Source organism: Ambystoma mexicanum, chromosome 3q, assembly GCF_040938575.1.
Source record: "Ambystoma mexicanum isolate Mex_15411 chromosome 3q, UKY_AmexF1_1, whole genome shotgun sequence".
NCBI lineage: Eukaryota > Metazoa > Chordata > Amphibia > Caudata > Ambystomatidae > Ambystoma > Ambystoma mexicanum.
In genome coordinates, this window is record NC_090926.1 from 1,074,743,103 (window position 1) to 1,074,766,231 (window position 23,129).

At 50.1% G+C, this 23,129-nt stretch overlaps 1 protein-coding gene across 3 annotated transcripts in view; it reads right to left on the reverse strand.

The window, feature by feature from the left end:
• DUS1L (dihydrouridine synthase 1 like) overlaps nucleotides 1–23,129 on the reverse strand; it is a 249,797-nt gene that overhangs the window by 177,648 nt on the left and 49,020 nt on the right. For all 3 annotated transcript variants that reach the window (XM_069655325.1, XM_069655324.1, XM_069655326.1), the window contains 3 exons: nucleotides 17,335–17,385; nucleotides 17,128–17,240; nucleotides 14,864–14,946 (listed from right to left, as the gene is read on the reverse strand). In XM_069655325.1, the coding sequence (XP_069511426.1) occupies nucleotides 14,864–14,946; nucleotides 17,128–17,240; nucleotides 17,335–17,385 (247 nt within the window). The remainder of the gene's footprint in view (nucleotides 1–14,863; nucleotides 14,947–17,127; nucleotides 17,241–17,334; nucleotides 17,386–23,129) is intronic.

Below are 23,129 nucleotides of genomic sequence, written 5' to 3' on the forward strand. Positions count from 1 at the left end.
CAGGTGTGGGACTGGGTGGGTGATATCTATTCTCAGGTGATCTAGTGTGACCTTGGTCCTTCTGTCCTGACTGGTTCTTTGATTTCCGTGGGCTGAGCATCCTTGGGACTGTTTAGTTGTAGTTTTGTGTGGTGGGGCATTGTGCTTCCTGCTTTATATTGGTGGACCGTGTGTAGTGGCAAAACATTCTGTTTCTCACCCATTGCATTGGGCCCGTGATGCAGTGCTTCCTTTCCCTCTCTATGTTTGTTCTAAGGGCTGTTGGGGAAGGTCATAGTTAGGTCCTGGTCCTCTTGATGATTTGTTCCAGTCTTTCTGTCTTAGTTTGCTATGTTTACTGTCTTTGGTCGTATTGCGGCTGTCTCCCGTTTGGTCCTTTAGTATGCCGTGGGATATTTACCTCAGCTTTTCCCATTGATTGATCGGTCCGTATCGCGGTCGCTCTACGTTCAGTATATGGAATGAGCTAGAGAGGATGGCCGAAAGCTCAAAAGAGACTGTAAATCAACAGGGGCTAAGCTCTGAAATGGCATTAAGAGCAAGATTGTTGAACAGCAGGATCGGGGCACCAAATGGGTGGGAGAGACTCCTTCATGAACTAAACCAGTTAGTACAAGAAATAGCCAAGAACTATTTGAAGATCCTCTATTGAGGCTGGGGAAGCCTATCCAGGAGAAGGGAGTGTTAGGGAGTTTTAAAAAAAGTCCACCAATAGTAGGACTTGTGAAGACTCACTCTTGGGACACAGGGCTCCAACTCTTAGTATAGGCCTGAACCACACAAGATTTGTTGGTAGCAATTGCTGAACAATCAGGCTTATCTGAGGAGGGAGAAAGGGCTGTAGTTAGTATTTAGAACTTAAAGTCTACATATAGGCCAAATAAACATTGGCACACTAAAAGGTATATAAAAATACGGTTTATTTTATATATACATTAAGGTAAGTAATTGTTCAGCAAGGTAAGTACTATAACACAAAATAAGTAACTTAGAAATACCAACACATTATTCACAGTAAGTAAAACATGTGTAATAACTTTTAGAATATCTGTTTCAGGTAAAATTGGATGAAACAAAACCAACATAAATCGGGTAAATTCTTGTAATTAAATACTTTCGAAGTCCATCCCCATCTAGTTACAAGTGTCTCAGAGTCAGTTTGGAGGGCATAAAACATAGGCACAAACTATAGAAAGTCGAACATGTTCTAGAGGAAGTCTTTAGTAACAAGCAAGTACACTCTTTGTTGGAAATTAGGGTCAGGAACTTCGGAGAAGGCTCCCTGTAGGTTAGGCCTGGGCAAACATGTATGGGAAAATTCCCAAACACACAAATCAGCACTCCAGCAACACAGGAACAGCAAATCATGCACCATTCAAACTATGGGTGGTGGCTGATATTTTATTTCTATTGCGCTCGTACACAAGTGTTTCAGAGCGCGACAAGGCAAGGGAGAGGAACAGGGGAGAACAAAACAGCGATCTTGCTAGGCCCAGTGACATTGAGAACGCGCAAGTGCATGGGAGAGGGGGAGGGGAAAAGTGCATGGAAGGAGGGAGAAGTGGAAAGTGCGAAGCAGAGGAGAAACCGATAACTAACAATAAATAAATAATAAAGTCAACAAACAGTGGTAATGCAGCCAGCAATTTGCAAGTGCTAGGTTTAAGGCAGCAGACAGGGTAGGTCTAATAAGTGCAGGAAGAAAAAGGGGGGGCTGTATGGGTACAGATACAGACCCCAGTGCAAAGGATGGCCCGGAGGCAGGGCGGGAGGGTGGCAGGGTGATTAGGTACCTGGGCCCGAAGGACAGAGGGTGGCCAAGTGTACAGTGCCAAGAGAGAACAGATCAGCAGGTGAGAGGGGGAGCGAAGGCAGAAGAAAAGAGGAAGGTCTTGGGGTGCTTCCGAAACCAGAGATGGTTCTGCTCAAGTTTTAGAGTGGCAGGGAGGCTGTTGCAGAGGCAGGCCCCAGCCGAAGACAGGTCTACCCCCAGCTCGTTTCTGAGGGAGTTGGAGTTAGAGGAGCGAAGAGCTCGAGAGGGGAGGTATTTGAGGAGGGATAGCTGAAGTATTTTGGACCCAGGCCCCAGAAAGCCTTGTGGACAATGCAGAGGGTTTTGATTTTAATCCTTGCATCCACTGGGAGCCAGTGGAGAGATCAGAGCTGGAGAGATACGATCCCAGGGCTTGAGGCCAAGGACAAGTCTTGCAGTCCTGTTCTGGATTAGTTGGAGGGCGGAGAGTAGAGGCAGGTAGATTTAGAAAGAGGCTGTTACAATAGTCCAAGCTAGAGAGAACCAGAGCTTGGGATACCATGAGCTTCTGGGGGAAGGAGAGGAATGGCAGAGTACTTCTGAGGAGGTGCAGTCGGAAATCTGACTTTTTAGAGACCTCAGATGTGGGTGGAGAAGGAAAGGGTGGAGTCAAAGATGACCCTGAGGTTCTTAGCCTCGCAGGTGGGGGTAGGAGGAGGGCCAAGGGAGGCCGGCCAGAGAGTGAGGGGAAAGGATGGTGAAGGTGTGCCGATGAGGAGGATCTCCGTCTTGCTGGCATTCAGACAAAGATCATTGGCGGAACACCAATCTTGAATAGCAGTTAGGCAATCAGAGAGGAGAGAGGGAGAGGAGGTGACAGAGGGCAGCCTGAAAATGAGGAGTGTCGTCAGAGTAGCACTGGAATTTTCACCAGAAAGTGGCAATGCAGTGGGCGAGAGTTGCTAGGTATTGGTTAAAAAGCCAGGGCGAGAGGTTAGACCCCTGGGGAACACCACAGGTAGAGAGGAAGATAGATGAAAGGAAGGACCCAAGTTGGACCTGGGAGGGTCGATCTGAGAGGAAAGAGGTCAGCCAGGCCAGAGCCTGATCAGTGATACCCAGGTTTTCACGGAGACGATTGAGCAGGATGGTATGGTTGACCGTGTCGAAGGCAGAAGAGAGATCGAGGAGGATGAGGACAGAGAGAATGTTAGAGTCAAGGTTGGAGAGCAGATCTTCACAGATGTTCAGGAGAGCAGTTTCCATGCTTCTGGCAGCTCTGAAGCCAGACTGGTGGTCATGGAGACAGCCAACAGAATTGGAATGAAGGTTAAGCTGAGAGATGGCCAACCTTTCCAGGAGTTTGCCAAGAAAGGGAGTAATGGAAATTGGGCGATAGTTAGCTGGACAAGAAGGATCAGCTGTGCGCTTCTTGAGAAGAGGATGCACAAAGGAGTGCTTCAGAGGGGAGGGGAAAGATCCTGAAGCAAAGGAGTGGTTGCAAAAATCAGCAAGTCCTGGAGCAAGGGTGTCAATGTGGTCCTTGATGGTTTGAGAGGAACAGGGATTAACCTGTTTTGACGAGGCTTTCAGAGATCGGACTTGTCTGGCGTCCTTGTCAGGGGTGAAAAGGGGAAAGGACGAGAAGGATGGTGGGAGGGTAGCTAAAGGAGGGTCAGCAAGCACAGATGGAGAGGGGAGAAGGGAGAGGGGTGTGGGTGGAAGGGGTGGACAGGATGTCCTGGGTTTTTTAAATGAAGTGAGAGGCAAGGGCATTGCAGAGAGCCTGGGAGGCAACAGGAGAGGTAGAGACTGCAGCAGGGTTGGCCAGCTCCTTGCAGATTTTCAAGAGTTCGGCCGAGTTGTTAGATGCCGCAGAGACACAAGCTTGAATGTGGACTGTCTTCTTGGTGAGGACAGAGAGTCGGTATTGCCTTTGTAGTAGGCGACAGGTCAGTTTGTCAAAGGATGAACAGGAAGTCCTCCATTTCCTCTCAGCTGCCCTACACTTATGTCTATGTGTAGCTAGGTCAGAGTCATACCAGGAATTGCACTTGGCTTTGGACTTCAAACCTATCCTCATGACAGGGGCAAGAGCATCAAGCGTATCAGAAATTGAAGAGTAGAGCAGAGACAGGGCTGTTTCAGGATGTGAGACAGCCAAAGGTGGAGGGGGGGGGAGGGAAGTGGCGGCAAAAGCCTCAAATGACACACGCTTCATGGGCCGGATGTCCGAGAAGGTAGGTGGCAGTGTTGGGGTAGGCTTGGCTTGGGGGGGAAGAGAGGGAGAGATGAGATGAGAGGAGGGAGTGATCGCTCCAGGAGGGAGGAGTGGTCAGAGGGATGTAGAGGGGGAGGTCAGAGGAGATCAAGACATTGAGTGTGTGCCCTGCAGAGTGAGTCGGGCCAGAGGGGAGGATGGACAGGGAGAGGGAGTCGCAGAGGTCACGGAAGAGTACAGGGGAGGAGCAAGTAGAGTCTAAGTGTATATTTAGGTCACCGAGGAGGAGGAGGAGGAGTTGAGTGGTAGAGGCCAGGAGGGAGGAGGAGAGGTCTGCCCACTCAGAGAGAAATGAGGTGATTTGACCAGGAGGCTGGTAGATGGTAACCACAGAAAGAATGGGTAGGCGAGAGAGAAAGCCTACAGACAAGGCATTCAAAAGAGGAGTAGGTCTGAGTGGGAATGATAGAGGCAGGAATCCACTCAGGAAAGATCAGGGCTACCCCCCAACCGGACCGGGAGGATCTGGGTGCTGAGAGGATCTTGTAGCCATCAGGGAGGAGAGTGTCAAAAGCTTGTGACAGAGCTGGCTGTGAACCATGTCTCAGTAAAACCAAGGACATCAAGGTCTAGTTCTTCAAGGAGGTGGCAGATACCAGAGAAGTGTTTGACGGCAGAGTGAGAGTGGCAATATGAAGAAGGTTGCCAGCCTTAAAGACCTTCCGGGGAGGGATACAGATCAGAGGTACGCCCTGCGGAGGAGACAGAGCCCTAGGAGGGGCAGAGGAGGAGGAGGAGGAGAGAGAGAGGGCAAGGTAGCCAAGGGGGAAGAGGAGAGGACAGCAGGAGATGAGAGGAAATTGATGAGGCGAGGGAAGCGCCTATCAAAGAGGAGGAGATTGGCCTGAGGGCCTTGGACCACGACAGTGCCATTTAGGTAGACATTAATGACTTTAGAGGAGTCGAAAGAAGCCATGAGAACTTCCCAGCGAGTGCCACCATTAATGGGAGAGGAGGAGATAGGGCAGAGCACAGAGACCATATGAGGAGTGCATAGATCTGGCGAAGGAACGACAAAGAGGATGTCGGTAAGGGTCTGTCTGGCGGAAGCATTGGAATAGGCGTCGGCGATAGGAAGATCAGGGTTAGAGGCCAAGATATACTTTTTGAGCTTCTTCCTACCAGACTTAGTGAGAAGGGAAGGATAGTCAATGAAGAAGCAATTGGAAAAGATAGGAGAAACAGAAAGTGCCATTGGGGTGGAAGTGAGGAGAGGATGGAGATGCTGGGGGGGTCTAAGGCAGGTAGGTGTGGGACAAAGAGTGGTGAGGTCACTGGGCTGGCACGTTACAGAGAAGACACAGTATACAAGCAAAATACAGAGAATTTCACAATGGGCAGCAAGATTTGTCTTTTTAGCACAAAGCAAAAACAGCAAGATTTGACTTTTTCAATCTTGGAATCGGATGTTAGCAAAGGGTTTTAGGAAGCACTGCGCAGCAGGATGACAACATGGGAGTAACAAGCAGAAAGAACAGTGATAGTCAAAGGCAGTAGGAGTGAGTCCATAAGGAGGGAACTAACCCATAGTTCTGGAGGTGGCAAAGTCAAGGCAGTCCAGATTTCTTAGAGGAGTGAGGTGGCAGCATCATTGTGGTTAAGGTGCAGGGAGGGCCCCAATTAGTGTTCCGGGAGCAGACAGGGGCCTTAGAAGTGGGCCTTTGCTGAGAGGGCTGGCTGAAGCCTGCCGGTCCCCGATTGGATGGAAGAAAACACTCAGCAACCAATGGGAGTGCAGCACAGGGAAAGGTGGTTCAGTACAGCCTGCCTACACAACAAAGAAAACCACAGCGGCCATCTTGGAAGGTCCAAAAACAGTCAAATAAGCAGCAATAGTAGGGAAAAACTTGTGCTTTCAAAGTAGCAAGGTAGCACCAGGTATTCAAAAGCTCAATAAATGGCGGCACGATGAAAATGACAAATAAAACAGTCCTTGCCAACAATTTTATGCAAATTTCCTCTTTTTATTTTTCTTCTTTTTTTTCAAATTTCGATTTTTTAGGTTCAATAATTCCCCTGGAGGTGCAGTAATGCACAGAAAGTGCACCTATCTAATGGAACGGTCAGCAGCCAGGCACAAACTCCACATGTGCAGGAGAACAGATGGCCAGGAGGGTGGAAACAGTACCTCACTCCATTGAAAAGCAGATGAAAGTTGGAACTGGTGCCAGGCTGGCACACCAAAAGACAAAGAACAGCAGAGTTTTTCAGAGTCTTTCCCCGTCCTCACAGATACAGTGGAGCCTTGGTGGCATCACAAAGGATTGCCACAGAAAACAAAAGTCAAAACAGGACCTCGTCCACCCAGCATGGCAGAAGAAAGACCAAGAGGTAACAAGCAAACAAGAAATTGCAGAAAAGAACACAGTCACGACGACTGAATACAGCCTGGAAGTAAAAATGGCACAAAGGGTAGGTAGGATAAAACCACTGACACCAGCCATTCAGGTTAACCGGTCATTGTAACCAAAAGGTTACAGGAACAGTGAGAAAGGGGATACTAGAGAGCCCCTAAGCACCCCAGATAAGGTGGAGTGTGCTGGTCTCGCAATAGTAAAAGATAGGAAGGATAGAAAACATCCCCCTATAACAGAAAAAAAGGAAGCCCAAAGGGCTCCCAGTAACACTGCACAGAGTGCTGTGTGACGCAAAAGTCAAAAGACAGTTGTCATTAAACTTGGAGGAGTATAACTCAAGAAAGATTTATAAAAATTCAAAGTATCCCAAAAGGTAGGGTAAAAGAATGAGTGAGTGTGGAAAAAGGTTCCCACTCACTCAAGGGAACAGACCAAACATCAAGTCCAGAAAAAAGTGCTGGGGGACTCGCAAGTCGGGGAGATTGTGCATATAAAATGAAAATCTACCCTAACAGGGCGTCATTCTCCTGGACTTTTAGTTGTTTTCTCTTGGTAGTAGGGAGAGCATAGATTTGCTTGCTTTTGGACTTTGCTTTTGCCGAAAAGCACATTAATTAGTTTTCCTACATAGGGCACCCCATAAAGTTAGGGATAGCAAGGCCTTTTCTTGCATTTTAATTAATGACTGCTAAAATGCCACATCCTGGTCTGCTTCCTCCTTCTGACCAACCACACCACATCCCAGTATTTCATTAAACAGTTTGAAAGAGGATGAACAAACATGTTTATTTTTTATAAACTAAGATTCTCTACAGCATGCACAATCATTTCCAAATGAGGTATTTGGTGGTACTTCAAGGATGGTTATTGTAAGGGAGATTTTCCAAGTCTCCTTTGGTGAGAGCTTAGAAAAATCAAGCTGTAGTGTAAGACAGGGTTTACCACCAAGTAGAATTCTCACCTTGGCAAGGTGACAGGCTTGGTCAGACTTGAAATAAAAATGCCAAGGCACTAATAAAAATGCAAATTGCCTTTTGTTACATGTTGCCAAGAACTGTTTGAATTATTTGTGCTGTGGGGGAATAGTCAGCGGCCTGCATGATGGCCGTCTTATCTTGTCTCTCCTCTCACGGACCCATTTTATTGGCATTTTTATATCATAGTGTGTGTGCATAATGACACAAAAAATAAATGATCATTTAAAGTAAACTCAAGCCCCTAAGCGACCTAGCTTGTGGGACCGCTGATATTCTTTTTCTCAGCTGTAAATTTCTGCTGAGTGAAACTAAGTACGCCACAATCGGGAAAGCCTGCCTGGCTATGAAATGGGCTATTGATACTTTGAATTATTACCCATTGGGTCGTCATTTTATGCCCCTTTGGTGTGGCTTTCCGTTCACAAGGATACAACACCTTGTATTCTGCAATGGTTTCTGCCCCAGCAGCTATTCTCCTTTACGACTACTCACTTACCTGGCTCCCAACTTTCTTTCTCGTATATACGTCCTCCCCGAGTCCCTGGTCTCAGCGGGGAACAGGTCCGGTCGAGAGTTCATGTTAGATGTGGAGACACCTGTGGGAACGAAGAACGTTGCACCGGCAAACATGACAGCAGCCAACCAGTCTTTTCGACCATCCATGGCAGAATTGGCCCAGAAGAGCGTTGTGCCAGCAACAGACCTTAGGAGAGGGGACGGGAACAGCGGCACAGTAGAGAAACATCTCTTTCCAGGGCGGGGCTCACAACCCAGTAGAACCGAAGGAGGGGAGGAGCAGGATGGACCATAAACCAATCAGAACAGGGGGTGGGGGATTTAAAGATCCCGAGACCCCAGTACCAATGCTGTTCCTATTGCTTTTGCTACAGGAATTGTGGACGGAAGAAGAGCAGCCTGCAGAGACAGTCTTGGGCTTATTGAGAAAGTAAAGCCTGTGAGGGCTGAATTAACCCAAAGAAGTCACAGGCGAAAGGATTTGGGGCTCCATCTAACAGGTCTGCAACGACAAGGAGAAACTGACGGACAGCCTTTCTGAAGGAAGAAGGAACAAGTTACTTACCTGTAACTGTTGTTCTCCAGCATGGGTCTGGCATGGATTCACATGCTCATGAATATTCCCCGTCGTCAGGCTGGGAATCCTCGGTAAAGAAAAAACCAGTATCAGTTTCGTTTCTGATCTGTCTTTCGTAGTAATAACCAATCACTGGTCTCTGCGTCATACTGACCACAGCCAATGACTGCCCTCTACCTAAGCACCGCCTCTGGCAGCCATCTTCAGATTTGGAAGCACGTGAAGTGGCAGTATGACCAAGTGAAGAGCCGCAGAGGGGTAGGCGGGAGGGTTCGCATGTGAATCCATGCCAGACCCATGCTGGAGAACAACAGTTACAGGTAAGTAACTTGTTCCTTCTCCAGCATGGGGTCTGGCATGGATTCACATGCTCATGAATAAAGAATACATAGCAGTACACACATGCACAACCACGGGAGGTGGCAAAGGCTCAACATTAAGCATCACATCAACTCAACATTAAGCATCTTACCTCCTCACCAGGCTCACCTCAGGCGAACAGGTTGCGCAGCACTGCTTGGCCGACCCTGGACTCCTCCCTGGAATCCCGGTCGACGCAGTATAATTTCGTGAAGGTGTGCGTCGACCTCCACGTAGCAGCCCTGCATATGTCCAGCAGGGGCACACCAGATAGGAACGCCGTGGTAGCTGCGATCGCTCTGGTGGAATGGGCTCTCGGACGGCCAGGCAGCGGTCGGTTTGCCAACCGGTGACAGTACATGATACAGCCGGAGAGCCATCTGGAAATGGAAGCCTTCGAGAGAGCCTTCCCCTGATTGACAGGTCCAAAGTTCACAAAGAGTTATGACGTCTTCCGAAAACACTTTGTGCGGTCTACGTAGAACTTCAGCGCTCTAGCCACATCCAGCGAGTGCAAAGTCCTCTCAGCCGGCGACGAAGGCGACGGGAAGAACACAGGCAACACCAAGGGTTCGTTGAGATGGAAGTCCGACGGCACTTTGGGCATGAAGGAGGGGTGCGTCCTGAGCACTACCCTCGTGTCGTGGAAAGTCAAGTACGGAGCCTTGCAGGAAAGGGCCTGGATCTCTCCCACTCGTCGTGCGGAGGTGATGGCCACAAGAAAAGCTGTTTTCCACGATAGAAACTTCAACGGGGTTGAGTGCAGAGGCTCGAACGGAGGTCCCATGAGCTTGGTCAGCACCACGTTGAGCTCCCACGCCGGGGCCGGAGCCTTCACCGGCGGGAACGATCTGAACAGTCCCTTCATGAACTCCTTCACCAGACGATGAGACCACAAGGACGTCCGCCCCGTGGTTCTGGTGTACCGGGAGATCGCAGCAAGATGGATCTTGATGGACGCGTGTGCCAGACCAGCTTTGGCCAGCGTCAGCAGGTACGGCAGTACTTGGGGAGCCGTAATCCGTAGAGGGTTAATCTTCTGTGCGTGTCACCAGACAGAGAACCTCTTCCATTTGTGTCCGTAGCATTTAAGAGTCGAGGAGGCCCTGGCCTTTGCAAGAACCTCTCTGCAATCGGCCGGTATGTCGTATCCTCCAAACTCTAGCGCTGCCAGGCCTGCAAGTTCAGCGACTTCGGGTCGTGGTGGAGGATGGCGCCTCCTTCCCTGGAGAGTAGATCCGCGTCCGCCGGCAGCTTGATCGGCGGGGACGCTGACAAGTCCAAAAGGTCCGGGAACCATATCTGCCTCGGCCACGCAGGTGCGACGAGGATCATCCTGCACCGTGACCTCTTGAGCTGGTTGACGAGCCGGATTAGCAGAGGCAAGGGAGGGAACGCGTAGAGGAACAGGCCCTCCCAGGGGAACGAGAAAGCATCGCCCATGCTCCTCGTCTGGGGAAACCTGCTGGCGAACCTCCGGCACTTGGTGTTCGTCGCCGTCGCGAACAGGTCGATCTGGGGTGTGCCCCACCGTCGGAAGAGGCGATCCACCAGATCCTGCCGTAGTTCCCACTCGTGGCACGAGCGCAGCTCCCTGCTGAGTGAGTCGGCGATGGTGTTTTTTATCCCTGCCAGATGAAACGGCACCAGAAAAATCCCTTGGGCGACGGCCCAATGCCACAGGTCCTGCGCCTCCTTGGACAGCGCTGGGGACCTGGTTCCGCCCTGTTTCCTGATGTAAAACATGGTGGTGGTGTTGTCGGTGAAGATCCTCACCACCTTGCCCTTGAGGGACGGAAGGAAGGACCTGAGGGCCCAAAACACTGCACGGAGCTCCAGGACGTTGATATGCAGGGACTTCTCCGTCGGGAGCCAGAGTCCTCTTGCGTGCAGATTTTCGGTGTGCGCTCCCCACCCTTCCAGGGAGGCATCCGTGGTCACAGTCTCCTGGTGGGCTGGGGTCTGGAAGTCCATGCCCGCCGTCAGATGCGCACGGGTGCCCCACCACCGTATCGCTCGTCGGAAACTCTCGTCGAGCTTGATCCTTTCCTCGAAGCTGCCCGTCGTCTGGATCCAGCGCGCATCCAGGAATTCTTGCAACGGGCGCATCCGTAGCCTGCACATGGGAATGAGGTAGATGCAGGAAGACATCATCCCGAGGAGGGACTTGATGGACCTCACCTTGGCCGCGTCGGCCACCAACATCCGTTGCACCTTGCCCAAGATGGTCCTGGTCCTCTCCTCCGACGGGGAGGCCAGAAGGGACACTGTGTCGAGCCTCGCTCCCAGAAACAGTGCGACTTGCGCGGGCACCAGGTGGGATTTGGCGTAGTTCACGGAGAATCCCAGGTCCGTGAGGAGTTGGACGGTCCTTGCCGTGTGGACCACGGCGAGCTCCCTCGTCTTGGCGCGGATGAGCCAGTCGTCCAGGTAGGGGTAGACGTGAATCCCCTCGCGGCGCAGCTGCGCCGCCACCGGTGCGAGGCACTTGGTGAATACCCTGGGTGCCGACCGTAGTCCGAAGGGAAGGGCTTTGAACTGGTAATGACGCCCTTGGACCACGAATCTGAGGAATTTTCGGTGCCCCTTTAGGATGGGAATGTGGAAGTAGGCATCCTCCAAATCCAACGACGATAGGAAGTCTCCTTCCTCCAGCTGACCCAGGACGTGCTGGAGGGTGACCATCCGGAACTTCTGCGCCTTGATGAACTTGTTCAGACGTCGCAGGTCTAGGATGGGGCGCCATCCTCCCGTCTTCTTCTTCACGAGGAAGTATCGCGAGTAGACTCCGGAGCCCCGAAGCCTCTTTGGGACGAGTTCGATGGCGCCCTTTCTGAGCATCGCCTTTACCTCCAGGAGAAGTTGAGGGACGTGAAGTTCTTTCCTGGCCACGGGGGGGACGCGCGGGCACCTCCTTTGAAACTCGAGCGCGTGGCCCCGGGCCAGGGCGTCCAGCACCCAACGGTCGGTGGAGATGGACTCCCACACGCTGACGAAGCCCGCCAGCCGGCCTCCCACCGGGGTGCTCCGGTGGGGGCCCGACCCCACGGCCGGTTCAATCCTGCTTGGACGCGGCCTTGCCGCCTTGACCTCCTTGGCGACGACGGCGGGGTCCGCTAGACTTGCCTCGTCCTCTGTAGGCCTCTTGCGACGACGAGCGGGCCGCTTGACGGTAGGAAGCGAAACCGCCGCCGGAACCTTTGGAGGCGCCCTTGCCTCCGCCGCTCCGAAAGGGCGTTCGTCGTTGCTGCAGGACTCCAAGGGCCCTGGCCGTCTCAGTATCCGCCTTGATGGCCTGAAGGGAATCGTCCACTGTCTTCCCAAACAGGTTGTTCCCGTCGAAGGGCATGTCCAGGACTCTGGTCTGGACGTCCTGCCGAAAGTCCGTAGCTTTGAGCCATCCACGACGTCGAAGGCAAACGCCGTTGGCCAGCTGGCGGAACCCAGTGTCGGCGATGTCCGTCGCCACGGTGATGGCGTGGTCCGACGCCACCTCACCTTCCTGCAGGATCTCAAGGGCCTCCGCCCTCTTGTCGTCCGGCAGAAAATCCAGCAGGGGAGCTATCTTGTACCAGAGCTCCCTGTCGTAGCGGGCCACGATAGCCAAGGCGTTGGCCGCTTTAATCGTCGTCGCTGCCGACGAGATGACTCTACGTCCCATAGCATCCAATTTCTTTCCCTCGCCGTCCGGCGGGGAAGTCGATGTGGAGGCCGCACCCCCCCCCCCCGCTTTCTTCCTGGCTGCCGCGGAGACGACGGAGTCCGGGGTAGGCTGCGCCCGGAGGCATAGGGGGGCCGTGTCCGGGACCCGGTACTTTTTCTCGTACCGGTCTCTTCTAGCTGGCGTCGTGGAAGGGTTCTTGAGGAGGGAAAGGCCCTCATCCCAAATGTCGTCCAACAGAGGCACTGCGAGGACCGTCTTCCTCTTGGCCTCGCGCCGCTGATAAAGGAAGCCTTCCTTTTTCTTCTCCTCAGGGCAGAGTTGGAAAAGCTCGGAAGCCCTGGAGATCATGGAGTGGAAAGATCCGATCTCGTCGGGCGGAGAAGCCCTGGTGGGAGGCGACGACGGAAAATCCTCGTCGTATGCCTCGTCGTCCGTACCCGTCGCTGCCGTGTCAGTCCCCGTATCATCCCCTCGGGTGGACGGGGAGGAGGGCTGGACGGGGCGCGACGGTTTAAAAGGAGGTGGTGGATGGATCCTTCTTTTCTTGGTAGGGGGAACACCAGAAGGTCCCGGTTCTGGATCCCCCGACGGGAGAGGTTCCTCCGTCGGTAACGGTAGCCTCGTCCTTATCTCGGAGCATAAGGACTGTATGGCCAACAAAATGGCCGCCGAGTTGTCTTGCGGCGCTGGCAGAGGGGAATCCGACGGGCGAGCAGGGGCCCCGTCGGTATCCTCGACGATGTCGTCGTCGTCACCTGCGTCGGGGTCCATTCCGACGGGCTGGCCTTCTTCCACGCCTAGGCCGTGGCTTAAGACCTCGATCAGCTCCTCTTCTGAGGTTGATGCCGAATCTACGACGACGCCCTGCCCCCCCTTCTTCTTCCCCACGGAGGGTTTCACGGGGGTCCTATCGATAGGCACAAAGGAAGACTCCCTCCGAGGAGGCAGGGAGATTCTGGGCCCTGAGGTCGCCACCACTGGTGTAGCCACCACAGGCTGAGCCAGGGCCGCCGCGACCGTTTCGACAGAGGGCTTGGTCGGATGGATCAAGGCCTTCACCACCTTAGGTGCGCTCACCGCCTTATCCTTGAGGGAGGGGGCACTGCCACGCTCCTCCTCTGCCTTAGAGCTCGACCGGGGCCTCTCCAGGAGCTTCGCCGGGTGCTCGGCCTTCCTCTTACCCGACCCAGAGCGTTGGCTCGTGGTTGATGGTGCCGGGGAGGGTGCGCCCTGCCTGGCGCCCGTAGAGCCCGACCGTTCGGCGCTCCCGGTGCCAGCGGACTCGCGGTGCTTGGCCTTATGTTGGGCCCCCGTCGCCGGGCGCCCTCAAAGGTCTTAGAAGACCGCTCGGATTTCTTCTTCTTCTCGCCAGACGGGCTCTTACCCTCCAGCCAGTTGGCGAGACGTTGATGGCGGTCCTTCATGGTCCGTTCCGACATGTTGCCGCAAAACGCACAGTCCTTCTCCACGTGCGTCTTGTCCTCATGAAGGCAGTAAAGGCAGAAAGAGTGTTCGTCCTCCTTGAAGACGTTCTGCAGCTGGCATCCAGGGCAGACCCTGAACAGCTTTCCGGGCGTCGAGCTTCCCTTCTCCTGGGCCATCTCCGAGACCGGGCCTGAGAAGCTTCTGGAGTCCTCCGAAGCGTAGCTCGACGAAATCTTCACCCTTGAGGGGCACAGATGAATCCGACACGGGTCCCCGTTGATCGGATGTAGGATCGGTGGAGCTTGAGGCTCTTTTGACCGAAAGAATCGAAGTTTTTTGTGAAAAAGCGCGAAAAAAAGCACCAACGCTCGAGAGCAATAGCACGAGGATCCCAACACATGAACGTGCGGTAAAAATCTGAAGATGGCTGCCAGAGGCGGTGCTTAGGTAGAGGGCAGTCATTGGCTGTGGTCAGTATGACGCAGAGACCAGTGATTGGTTATTACTACGAAAGACAGATCAGAAACGAAACTGATACTGGTTTTTTCTTTACCGAGGATTCCCAGCCTGACGACGGGGAATATTCATGAGCATGTGAATCCATGCCAGACCCCATGCTGGAGAAAGAAGTAAAATAGACTGTTTACCGACTTTCAGAAGTCTTGGAAAATAAAGAAGTGTTATCTGACTACTACAGCTATTGACCCTTTTCCCCATCTGATCACAAACACATTTAGGATGGAGTAACAGGCAGGATGGAGCCCTGGGCTGGTATTCATGTGCACACCGGTATACATTGAGTAGGTTTGAATATTTGTAGCAATGTCATGGATCGTGCAGGTGGGTGCACACTTATGCATCTGAACTAGAGTGTGTGCAGGCATTCGTAGCAGTGGGCTTCTTGCGACTATGGGTAGTACTCGTTAGTATAGACAGCTCTGATGCCTACTTGCCTGACAGCTTTTATGTGATCCCAGGATGCCACACCAGTCATGGGTCCTTTCTGCTCCTTGGTGCGTCCATGGACAGTCAGCAACTAGGATAAAAAACAATACCCAAAACTAAAACCACTGCTTGCAGCACACGCTCCTTTAGCAGAGATATATCAGAGTCAGACTGAGCCTTACAACAACTGCATTAAATGTAGAAATAAAAGGCTACTAGTCAAGATTTTCAAAAGGGCTGCTCACTGCTCTGTTGCATTGAGAAGAACATAGTGCCTGGCAGCTGTGAATGTATCATGAAGCAAGACACAGACAACAGATTCAAAGTTCAAACAAAAGTTCTTTATTAACTCAATTGTCAGGATGGTTGAGGGCCTAACTTGCCCTATACTAAGGTGGGATTTCCCTACCTAAATAGTCTGAATCAGTAAGTTCAACTTAAAAATCTGGATGTGACCAAAACCTATTCTTGCCCTCACAACTAAAAGCTAAACAATGTGTAGGGATGTTAGTCACCAAAGAAACAGTGTTCTGAGCTTCTTCCAGCTTCTGGCTTCTGGCTTGCTCTTTACTCCCTTCCCAAAGTTCAAGACAGTTCTTCTGGTTTCAGATTCACAGTCAAGTCAACTTGCTTAGTTTGCTTTTTGTTTCTGTCACTTGCTTAATCAGCCTCTTGACTTTCCTTGGTTTCCTCCAAGTAAGGGTTCCTCGGTGTAGGCGCATTTATCGGACCACACAGGCCACCCATCACAGGTAACAAAACCGATAACTCTTGGCACTTGACAACAGTTCATTCTTTCTCATAGGACTTTGACAACACACAAGTTTCCTTTTTGTATCTGTGTCATAAGTCCATATAAGCTTCTGGTTTACTTTAACGGCGCCTTGCCTTTACCAACATGTGACTCACACTTTTCTTCGTGGTATTTCTTCTGGCTACCACCTTGTTTTCACATCATCCAATAGTGTTTTGCTTTTTACTTGTTTGTTTCACTTTTTTTGCAAATGCAGTCTCTTTCAATTCACCTCGTTCACAAATACACATCACGTTTCATTTTAATTTGTGCAATATTTTCATATCTTTTCCTCAGTTCAGCATTAAAGAAATACATTACTTGCTTGGCAACTTGTTCGGTATTCAATATTTCGCATTAGGTCTCCTTACATACACTTTTACTTGACCGGCATCCGCCTTCAGCCACACCATGCCCCTGGAGCGCCCCGACCTGGGTGATCCTTCCCTGTCACTCACTGTTGTGCGGCCGCTCCTACGGGGGCTCTGGTTTCACTCTCAGGTTCACATATGCTGCTCTCTCTCTAGGAGCTCCAGCAAGTAGCACCTGCATCCTCCAGGCCTTCCTGCAGCAGTCAGTGGCGTTGGGGAAGTCTCTGTGGTCCCCACTTCCAACGGGGAACATACAGCATAGGGCTCTGCACAGTTCCTGACCCTGTCTGGCCTTGGGGTCTTTCTGGCTTCTCTGCAGTAGTCAGCGTTCTTTTCACCGGCCAATAATCTGCACGTTCCACCTCTGATTGCCAGATCATAGTTATTGGGACATGCCTGACCTTCACAACTGTCCTCAGGCCTTTTCCTCGTCTCAGTACCAGAGTGAGGAAATTACCGGTTAGTGTGCACTACTTCTAGTCGCCTCTTCCTTGTCCCAGTCTCTAAGTACTGTGAATGTGTGACAGTGGGTGTATTCTGATAAGTTCTACATTTTATCCCAGGGGTTAAATGTGGGCCTTTTGGGAAGTTAGTCTCAGTACCAATGCGGTATGTTTTAGAAGGATGTTTTACTGGGGAAATGGGCAAAGGACTGGCAATAGCCTCTAAAGGCTTGGAGAATGGGGGGGTTCACTAGAACGGGAAAAAGGGGGATGCCACGACCCATTCTTGGACACCTCACTCCCTACCCCTAGTTTGCCTCCCCCCATGTAGTCATCCCTCATGTAGACAACCCCTGGGAAAAGATCCGGTAGATTTGGCCTTTCCCAGGTCTGAGAAGAGGATATGTCCGAGAAAGAAGTAAGACGCCCTCAGATTTCTCACACAGCACACAAGGAGAGAGCACAAATGGTAGCATGAAGAAGCTCCTTACCTCGAATCAGATAGCACAATGATAGGAAGCACAGTCATTTTACCTGGAGCCACACAGTGAGACCTCATTTTCTGACAGGGATAAGTGCAACGGGTGGAAAGGACTGCTTTACGGTTATCTGGGGAAAGGAAGCAAAGCCACAGTATCCAGATGCACATTGAAGGGTCTCCTTACCTGGCAACCAGCCTTCTCCAACAATTGTGCATATTTCACAGTTTTTTCTATTTCTGGGAAGACGCGGATCTTGCAGGTGATGGGAACGGACAGCTTCTCATGTGCCAGCACAACTAGGAAAGAAACGGGAGGAGTCCATGAGGAACTAGCATCAGCTAAATGTGCAGACGCTGATGCCGCAGTGCAGGGAGACCGTGCAACACTCACTCATTTTCTCCAGGAGATCCCACTCCTCCTGCAGGAAAGCACCATAGTGCCCTGAAAGGAAAACGAAACAGATATCAGAACAACTTGATGTGAAAAGGGAGCAGTAAAAATAAAAATAAAGTGTGTGATTCTGCAATCTGCTCAGGCATCAAAGGCATGGCCTGTTCCAGTGTCTGGTCTAAAGGTGAAAGTCAATTTGAATCCCCACTCTGAGTTCCCCATGTTTTATTCTTATTTTCTGCGAGTTTCTGGCAACTTCTCTCCAGCAAGTTCCATCCAGATCTCACTGGGATGCAAACCTTAACGTTTGTGGCCCTTTGTTCTTTGTTAGGGCAGTTTTCCTAAAGTCCACTTGTAAAACTATTCCCTTGGTATTGAGAGCCCCAACTTCTAGTATAAGTCTGTACTACTCAAGGTTCTGGTAGTATGGCAGAGCAGCCAGGCTTATTTTAGGAGGGAGATGTGAGCTGTAGGTAAGTAAAAAGAACTTGTAAATACATAGGCCCAAAGAAACACATATACACTTGTAGTTATATCAAAATAATTATGTAGATTATATATAAAAGGTAAAGGAAAATCTTCAGATACAGAAGTACAATTTCAAAGCTAATAAACACAATAGAAAACCATTTCAATACTTTGGGTGAATAAACCACAATGTCAAAGAATTATTGATGAATGTACTTCACAGGTAAGTGAAAATCACTGTTCTAGAAACTAAAAATATTCTGTTATAGGAATAAAAATGATTAACATCACCAACAATAGCAGGTCAGTACTTTTCAAAACATATTACTTTTCAGAGCCCTTATGGCTTTAGCAGTCCATCTCTATCTAGGTATGAGTTCTTCAAAGTCAGATTTGAGGGAAAGCAGATAAGACACAGCTGTAGAAAATGCAACGTTCCAAAGAATTAATAAGCAATTATAACGCTTTTGGTGGTCAGAAAGAGTTCAGGGACCTCGGGAAAGGCTCCCTGTATGCACACAAGCATTACGCCTGGTCGAACGTGCATAGGCAAACACCGGAACAGCACTCCAGCAACAAAGGAGCGACAGAAAGACTCTAAGTGAGTACTACTTTGAGCCCCACAGTACCTTAGGAGTGACGAAGTTGCAGCTGGATGCCTCCACGATGCAGCAGCGATGGACGCGGTCTCCTGTTCCTTCGTCGAGGTGACGAAAGGTGGGACTCCAGAAGGGATTTCGCAGCAGCAGTCGAGAGAGGAGATTCCCAGCAGGCTGCTTCCTGCTCCCACGCAGGCCTGTGGTTTTGGCTCTTTTCACGGACTCCAACAAAGAACAGTTCTCGTCCGAAAGATAAACCTTGCTTGCCCGGTCCTGCACTCTGGCGAGGGGACATTGAGGAGGGGGATCTCGCCTCTGGAGGTCCGCAAGGAATCCACCAAAGTTTCAGGAGAATTTGTTCACAGGAAGACGATGCACTGCAGGATGGTCGCAGGGTATTGGCAGTCTTCAGCCCAGGAAGGTCGCAGCATGTCGTGGAATGGCTCACATTGTGGGTCGCCTTAGGCCCGATTATGCCCACCAGCCCAAGAGAGGAAGTCGTCCTCGTCAGAGCTTCCCTGTCGATACGAAAACAGGGTCAGGATAGCAGCGATCACTTCAGCTGGCTTCTCCGGTTGCTAGAAGGTGCTGCAGGCATCTCTGGTCATCTTCAATTCCTCTGTTCCAGTGATCGACTTGTCTTTTGCCTCAGTATCCTCGACTTTTATCCAGGAACCCAGCCAATCAACAGTCATGCAACATTCAAACTCTGGTGGGTGGCTGTTGTATTAGGACCGCCAGTCTCCCAGTTAGGAACTGGGTCCAGGCAGGCATTCCAGAAGACAAAGCACAGCAGTGTTTCGGACTCCTCTCCTGCTTCCTGTGCTCACAGACGCACTAGAGCCTCAGCAGGCTTCACAAAGGATTCCTGACAACTGCAAAAGTCAAACCATGACCTCCCCCACCCAGAAAGACAGAAGGACCAAGAAAGGACAAGGACACAAGAGATGGCAAAAAAGGGGGACACTATTTTGGGTAATTGACTCTACTGTGCATTACCGTGGCTGTGGGTACCGTCAGCGTAGGAAAAATACACAAACACGTCTACTCCCAGCAGCCATTCAGGTATGCTTGTCACTGTAACAGAAATGTTACAGGAGCAGTGAGAAAGGGTATGCAACTATGTAACCACTCAGCACTCCACATAAAGTGGTGTGTGCCGATCTCACAAAGGAAAAGGTAAGGGGGATCAAAAGTTTCTCTCTATCCTTGGGCACAGTGGTTCTCTCAAGGAAAAAAAAGAATATACAATTAAAGCCCAAAAGGCTCCCAGCAACACTACACAAAAGGTGCTGTGTGCTGTAAAAAAGGAATCACAGATGCCTTAGAAAATATGGAGATAAATGACACCATAAAATAAAGTGAAAATATAACAAACAGGGTTCCCATGGTCACAGCAAAAAGAATGAATACAGGGAAAAAGGCTCCCCTCATTCAGAAGAGCAGACAAAAAGATCCAAGAGTCCAAAGGGCTGGGAGTCCCACAGGTAGAGTGGATTTGGAATAAATATGATAAATCTCCTTAACACACTTTATGGGCCCTTGCAGTGCCTAAAGGTGGGAGCTACCACCAAGGGGGCCCTTAGTTTCCCAGTCTTTATTCTGATCCTGACAGTTGTACTGGTTGGTGGCTCTGTACTTGAAAATAGCAACAGCATGAGTTGTAGGCATTTTGGCTCCTAGGAATGTTCCTTCATAGAGGCTCTCTAGGCGTTTGTAAATCCATATGCAAGGCGACTGTGTTGCCTTTGTGACATTGGGTGAAGAACGGAATTACCACATAGGGTCAGCTCCTGACCTGATCTCTTGCCAGGATCTCTTAAAGGACGGTCAGTATGTCTGTGGGTGCTCTGAGTGGCAAGGGGCATTCTGGGATGCCATATTCTCAGAGTTTGAAGAAGCCATGGAATGTTTCAGTGTGGTTGTCAGCACGGTTTTGCTTAAAGTCAGATGTCTTGTTAGGTAAGAATTAGTGCAGTCCAACTGGTGTGTAACTACACAAGACTTATATCTTGGTAGTAGGAACCCACCTTTTAATATAGGCCTGTACTACACAAGTTGGTAGTGTGACTAAGCAGCCAGTCTTATCTAAAGAGGAGCAATGTGAGCTGTACAGCTGTAAATGAAATCAGTAAATACAGGTATCCAAGTAAACACTTACACACTTAGTTATAAAATAATGTATTTATACACAAAGATATTTAAAGCATTCTTTAAAAAGCGCTAATTACCTGTAACATTAATCCCAAGTTGGGATTCAATTCAAACAGTGAACAATAAAGCAGGCAAGTAATTTGTTCATATGTTACACATGTTCCAGCACCCAGAGGTGACATCATTTGAGGTCAGTATAGCATTTATATAGTATCACCTTTGCAATATTGAGTTTTCAAGGAAGGAGAGGTTAGGATTAGATTGGAACAAACTGATAGGTTATAAGAACAGTTAGATTCTCCCAAAGGGATGCAGGCAGTCTGTTATCCCAGCATTAAAGTGTTCAACATTTAAAACCTGTAAAGGAACAAGCACTGTGAAAGCCAAAAGGTTCCAAAGGAGGCCTGTAGGGAGCCAGGACAGCCAAAGTCAAACTTCTGATGCTCTTCTTCTAGACAAATGTTCTTAAATAGTCAGTGTTAAAAAGAGAAATCACAGCAACTCAAGAGGAGTCACCTTTAGAAAGCACAAGCTGTAAGGCCAATGCAGGTAAGTTGAGGTCAACTTAGTGTAGGGTTAAACGTCACTCCCAAAGATAGGAAGCATGCCCGATGTCAAAAGGATAATGTACCTCAATCCCCACAGTACCTTTGAAATGAAGTTGTTCCAGCCTGGCGCCTTCACGATGCAATGCAGCAGACCCTTATTCCTGGTCCTTGGTCGTGGTGACGTTTGGCAGCTCCTGCGGCAGCACTCAAGAGAGGGACTCGGCAGCAATGGATTTCCATCGATTCAGCGGCTCTTTGTGGGATTGGCACCTAATTCTCAGCGCCAAAGAAGAGCTAAAAGCTCTGGTTAGGATTTCCTTGATCCCTCGTTCCTGTTCTCTGGCGTGGGGACTCTGGACGTGGATTTCTTGCTTCTGTAGTGTCCTCTAGATGCCCACTAAGATCTGGCCGGATTCGGACTTCGGAAGACAATGCACTCAGAGGTGGTCGAGGTACCCCGGGTATGGGGCTTCTGAAACCTTGGAAAGTCGTAACAAGTCAGGGGTTGCGCCAAAATAGGAGTTTGTCTGGAGGCTAGTTGGTCCCACCAGCCTAAGGGAGGAAGTCTGCCTTTATGTGGCTTCCCTGTCAATTTGTAAACGCGGTGAGCACAGCTGCAGGGCTTCACCAGGCACGCGCGTTCCAGGAGGGTGCTGCTGGCGTCTTCTCTCGCCTTCAGATTCGGATGCTGTACTCCAGTGGTCGACTCTGCTCTTAGTCCGAAAAGCCTTGCTTTCTATGCAAGTTCCCATTCATTCACAGCCCTAGGCTGTCAATCACACAGCAGGGTGGTTGTCCTCCAGGACAGCCAGCCGGCCAATTGGAACTGGTTTCACTCAGGCACACCTAGAGACAAAGGACAGTGAGGGTTTGGGACCTTCCCTCACTTCCTTCCTTTCCAGACACACTGGAGCCTGGGCAGGCTTCAGGAGAGAAGCCTGCCAAAGGCAGAACACACAAAGGACTCAAACCTGATGCAAACAATAGAGTAAAAGCCCAGAAGAAACTAAATAACAAGAAATGGTGAAAAAAGAAGACAGATGCCATTTTGAGAAAATGGTCACCCTTGGGTGCAGCACTGCAGTCGAGGTATCAGCCTGCAGATACATGTAACTAGGTAGTAACAAAAGAAACCATTGCCACCAGCCATTCAAGTGAGTTAGTGTGACAAAATGTTACATGAAGAATGGGTAAAAAGGAATTACTATGTAAACCCTCAGCACTCCACATGTGTGCTGGACCCATGAACTAAAGGTAAGTAAGACAGGGGTCATCTTACTATTCTTGGGAAAAGTAGTTCCTCCAAGAAATGTAGCTAAACATTAAGAGAAGGCCAATGGACTTCTCAGTGGCACTGCACAGAAGTGCTGTGTGTCACAATGCAAAAGCAGATGGAGTTTACCAGACTCCATAAAACAGTAAGGAATATAGAAAATCATAGACAGGAAAACACATGAGTGAGTGGCAAAAAGGTCCCACTCACTCAGGAGTAAAAATGAAAAGCCCCGAGTCCAGCAAAAGAGCTGGGGGTCTCTAAGGGAATTGGTAAAGGAATGAAAATTCTCCATAACATGTCTGAATGCTAAAAGAGTGTCTGATTGGAGGGCTGAGCCATTCTCAAACATTTGGTTTAGGCAATAAAGCAGATGCAGTGCACCAATGCTTCTCATCTGCAGGGATTTGATCTTGAGGCATCCAGAGAGATGACTGATCCGAGAATGATATTAAAGCTCTGCACCACAATAGTTTGGACACCAAGAAACCCAATTGTGAAGCTTTGCCTCTCTGATGACCAGAAGGAACACCTTGTGCAGAGGTAATTTCCCTTGATGCAGTGGGAAGAGCTGGATCCAGTGTTCTAACAGCCATTTAGTGTTGACCAAACTACTAGGGATTGCGAGCACTGCTTCACTCCAGAACCTGGGTACAGCATCCTTCTGGCATACCAGCGTGGCTGTTGCCTCTACTGGACCCTTCATTCGATGACCAAACAGTGTAATGGGACCCTGAGAACATCCATCGGGCA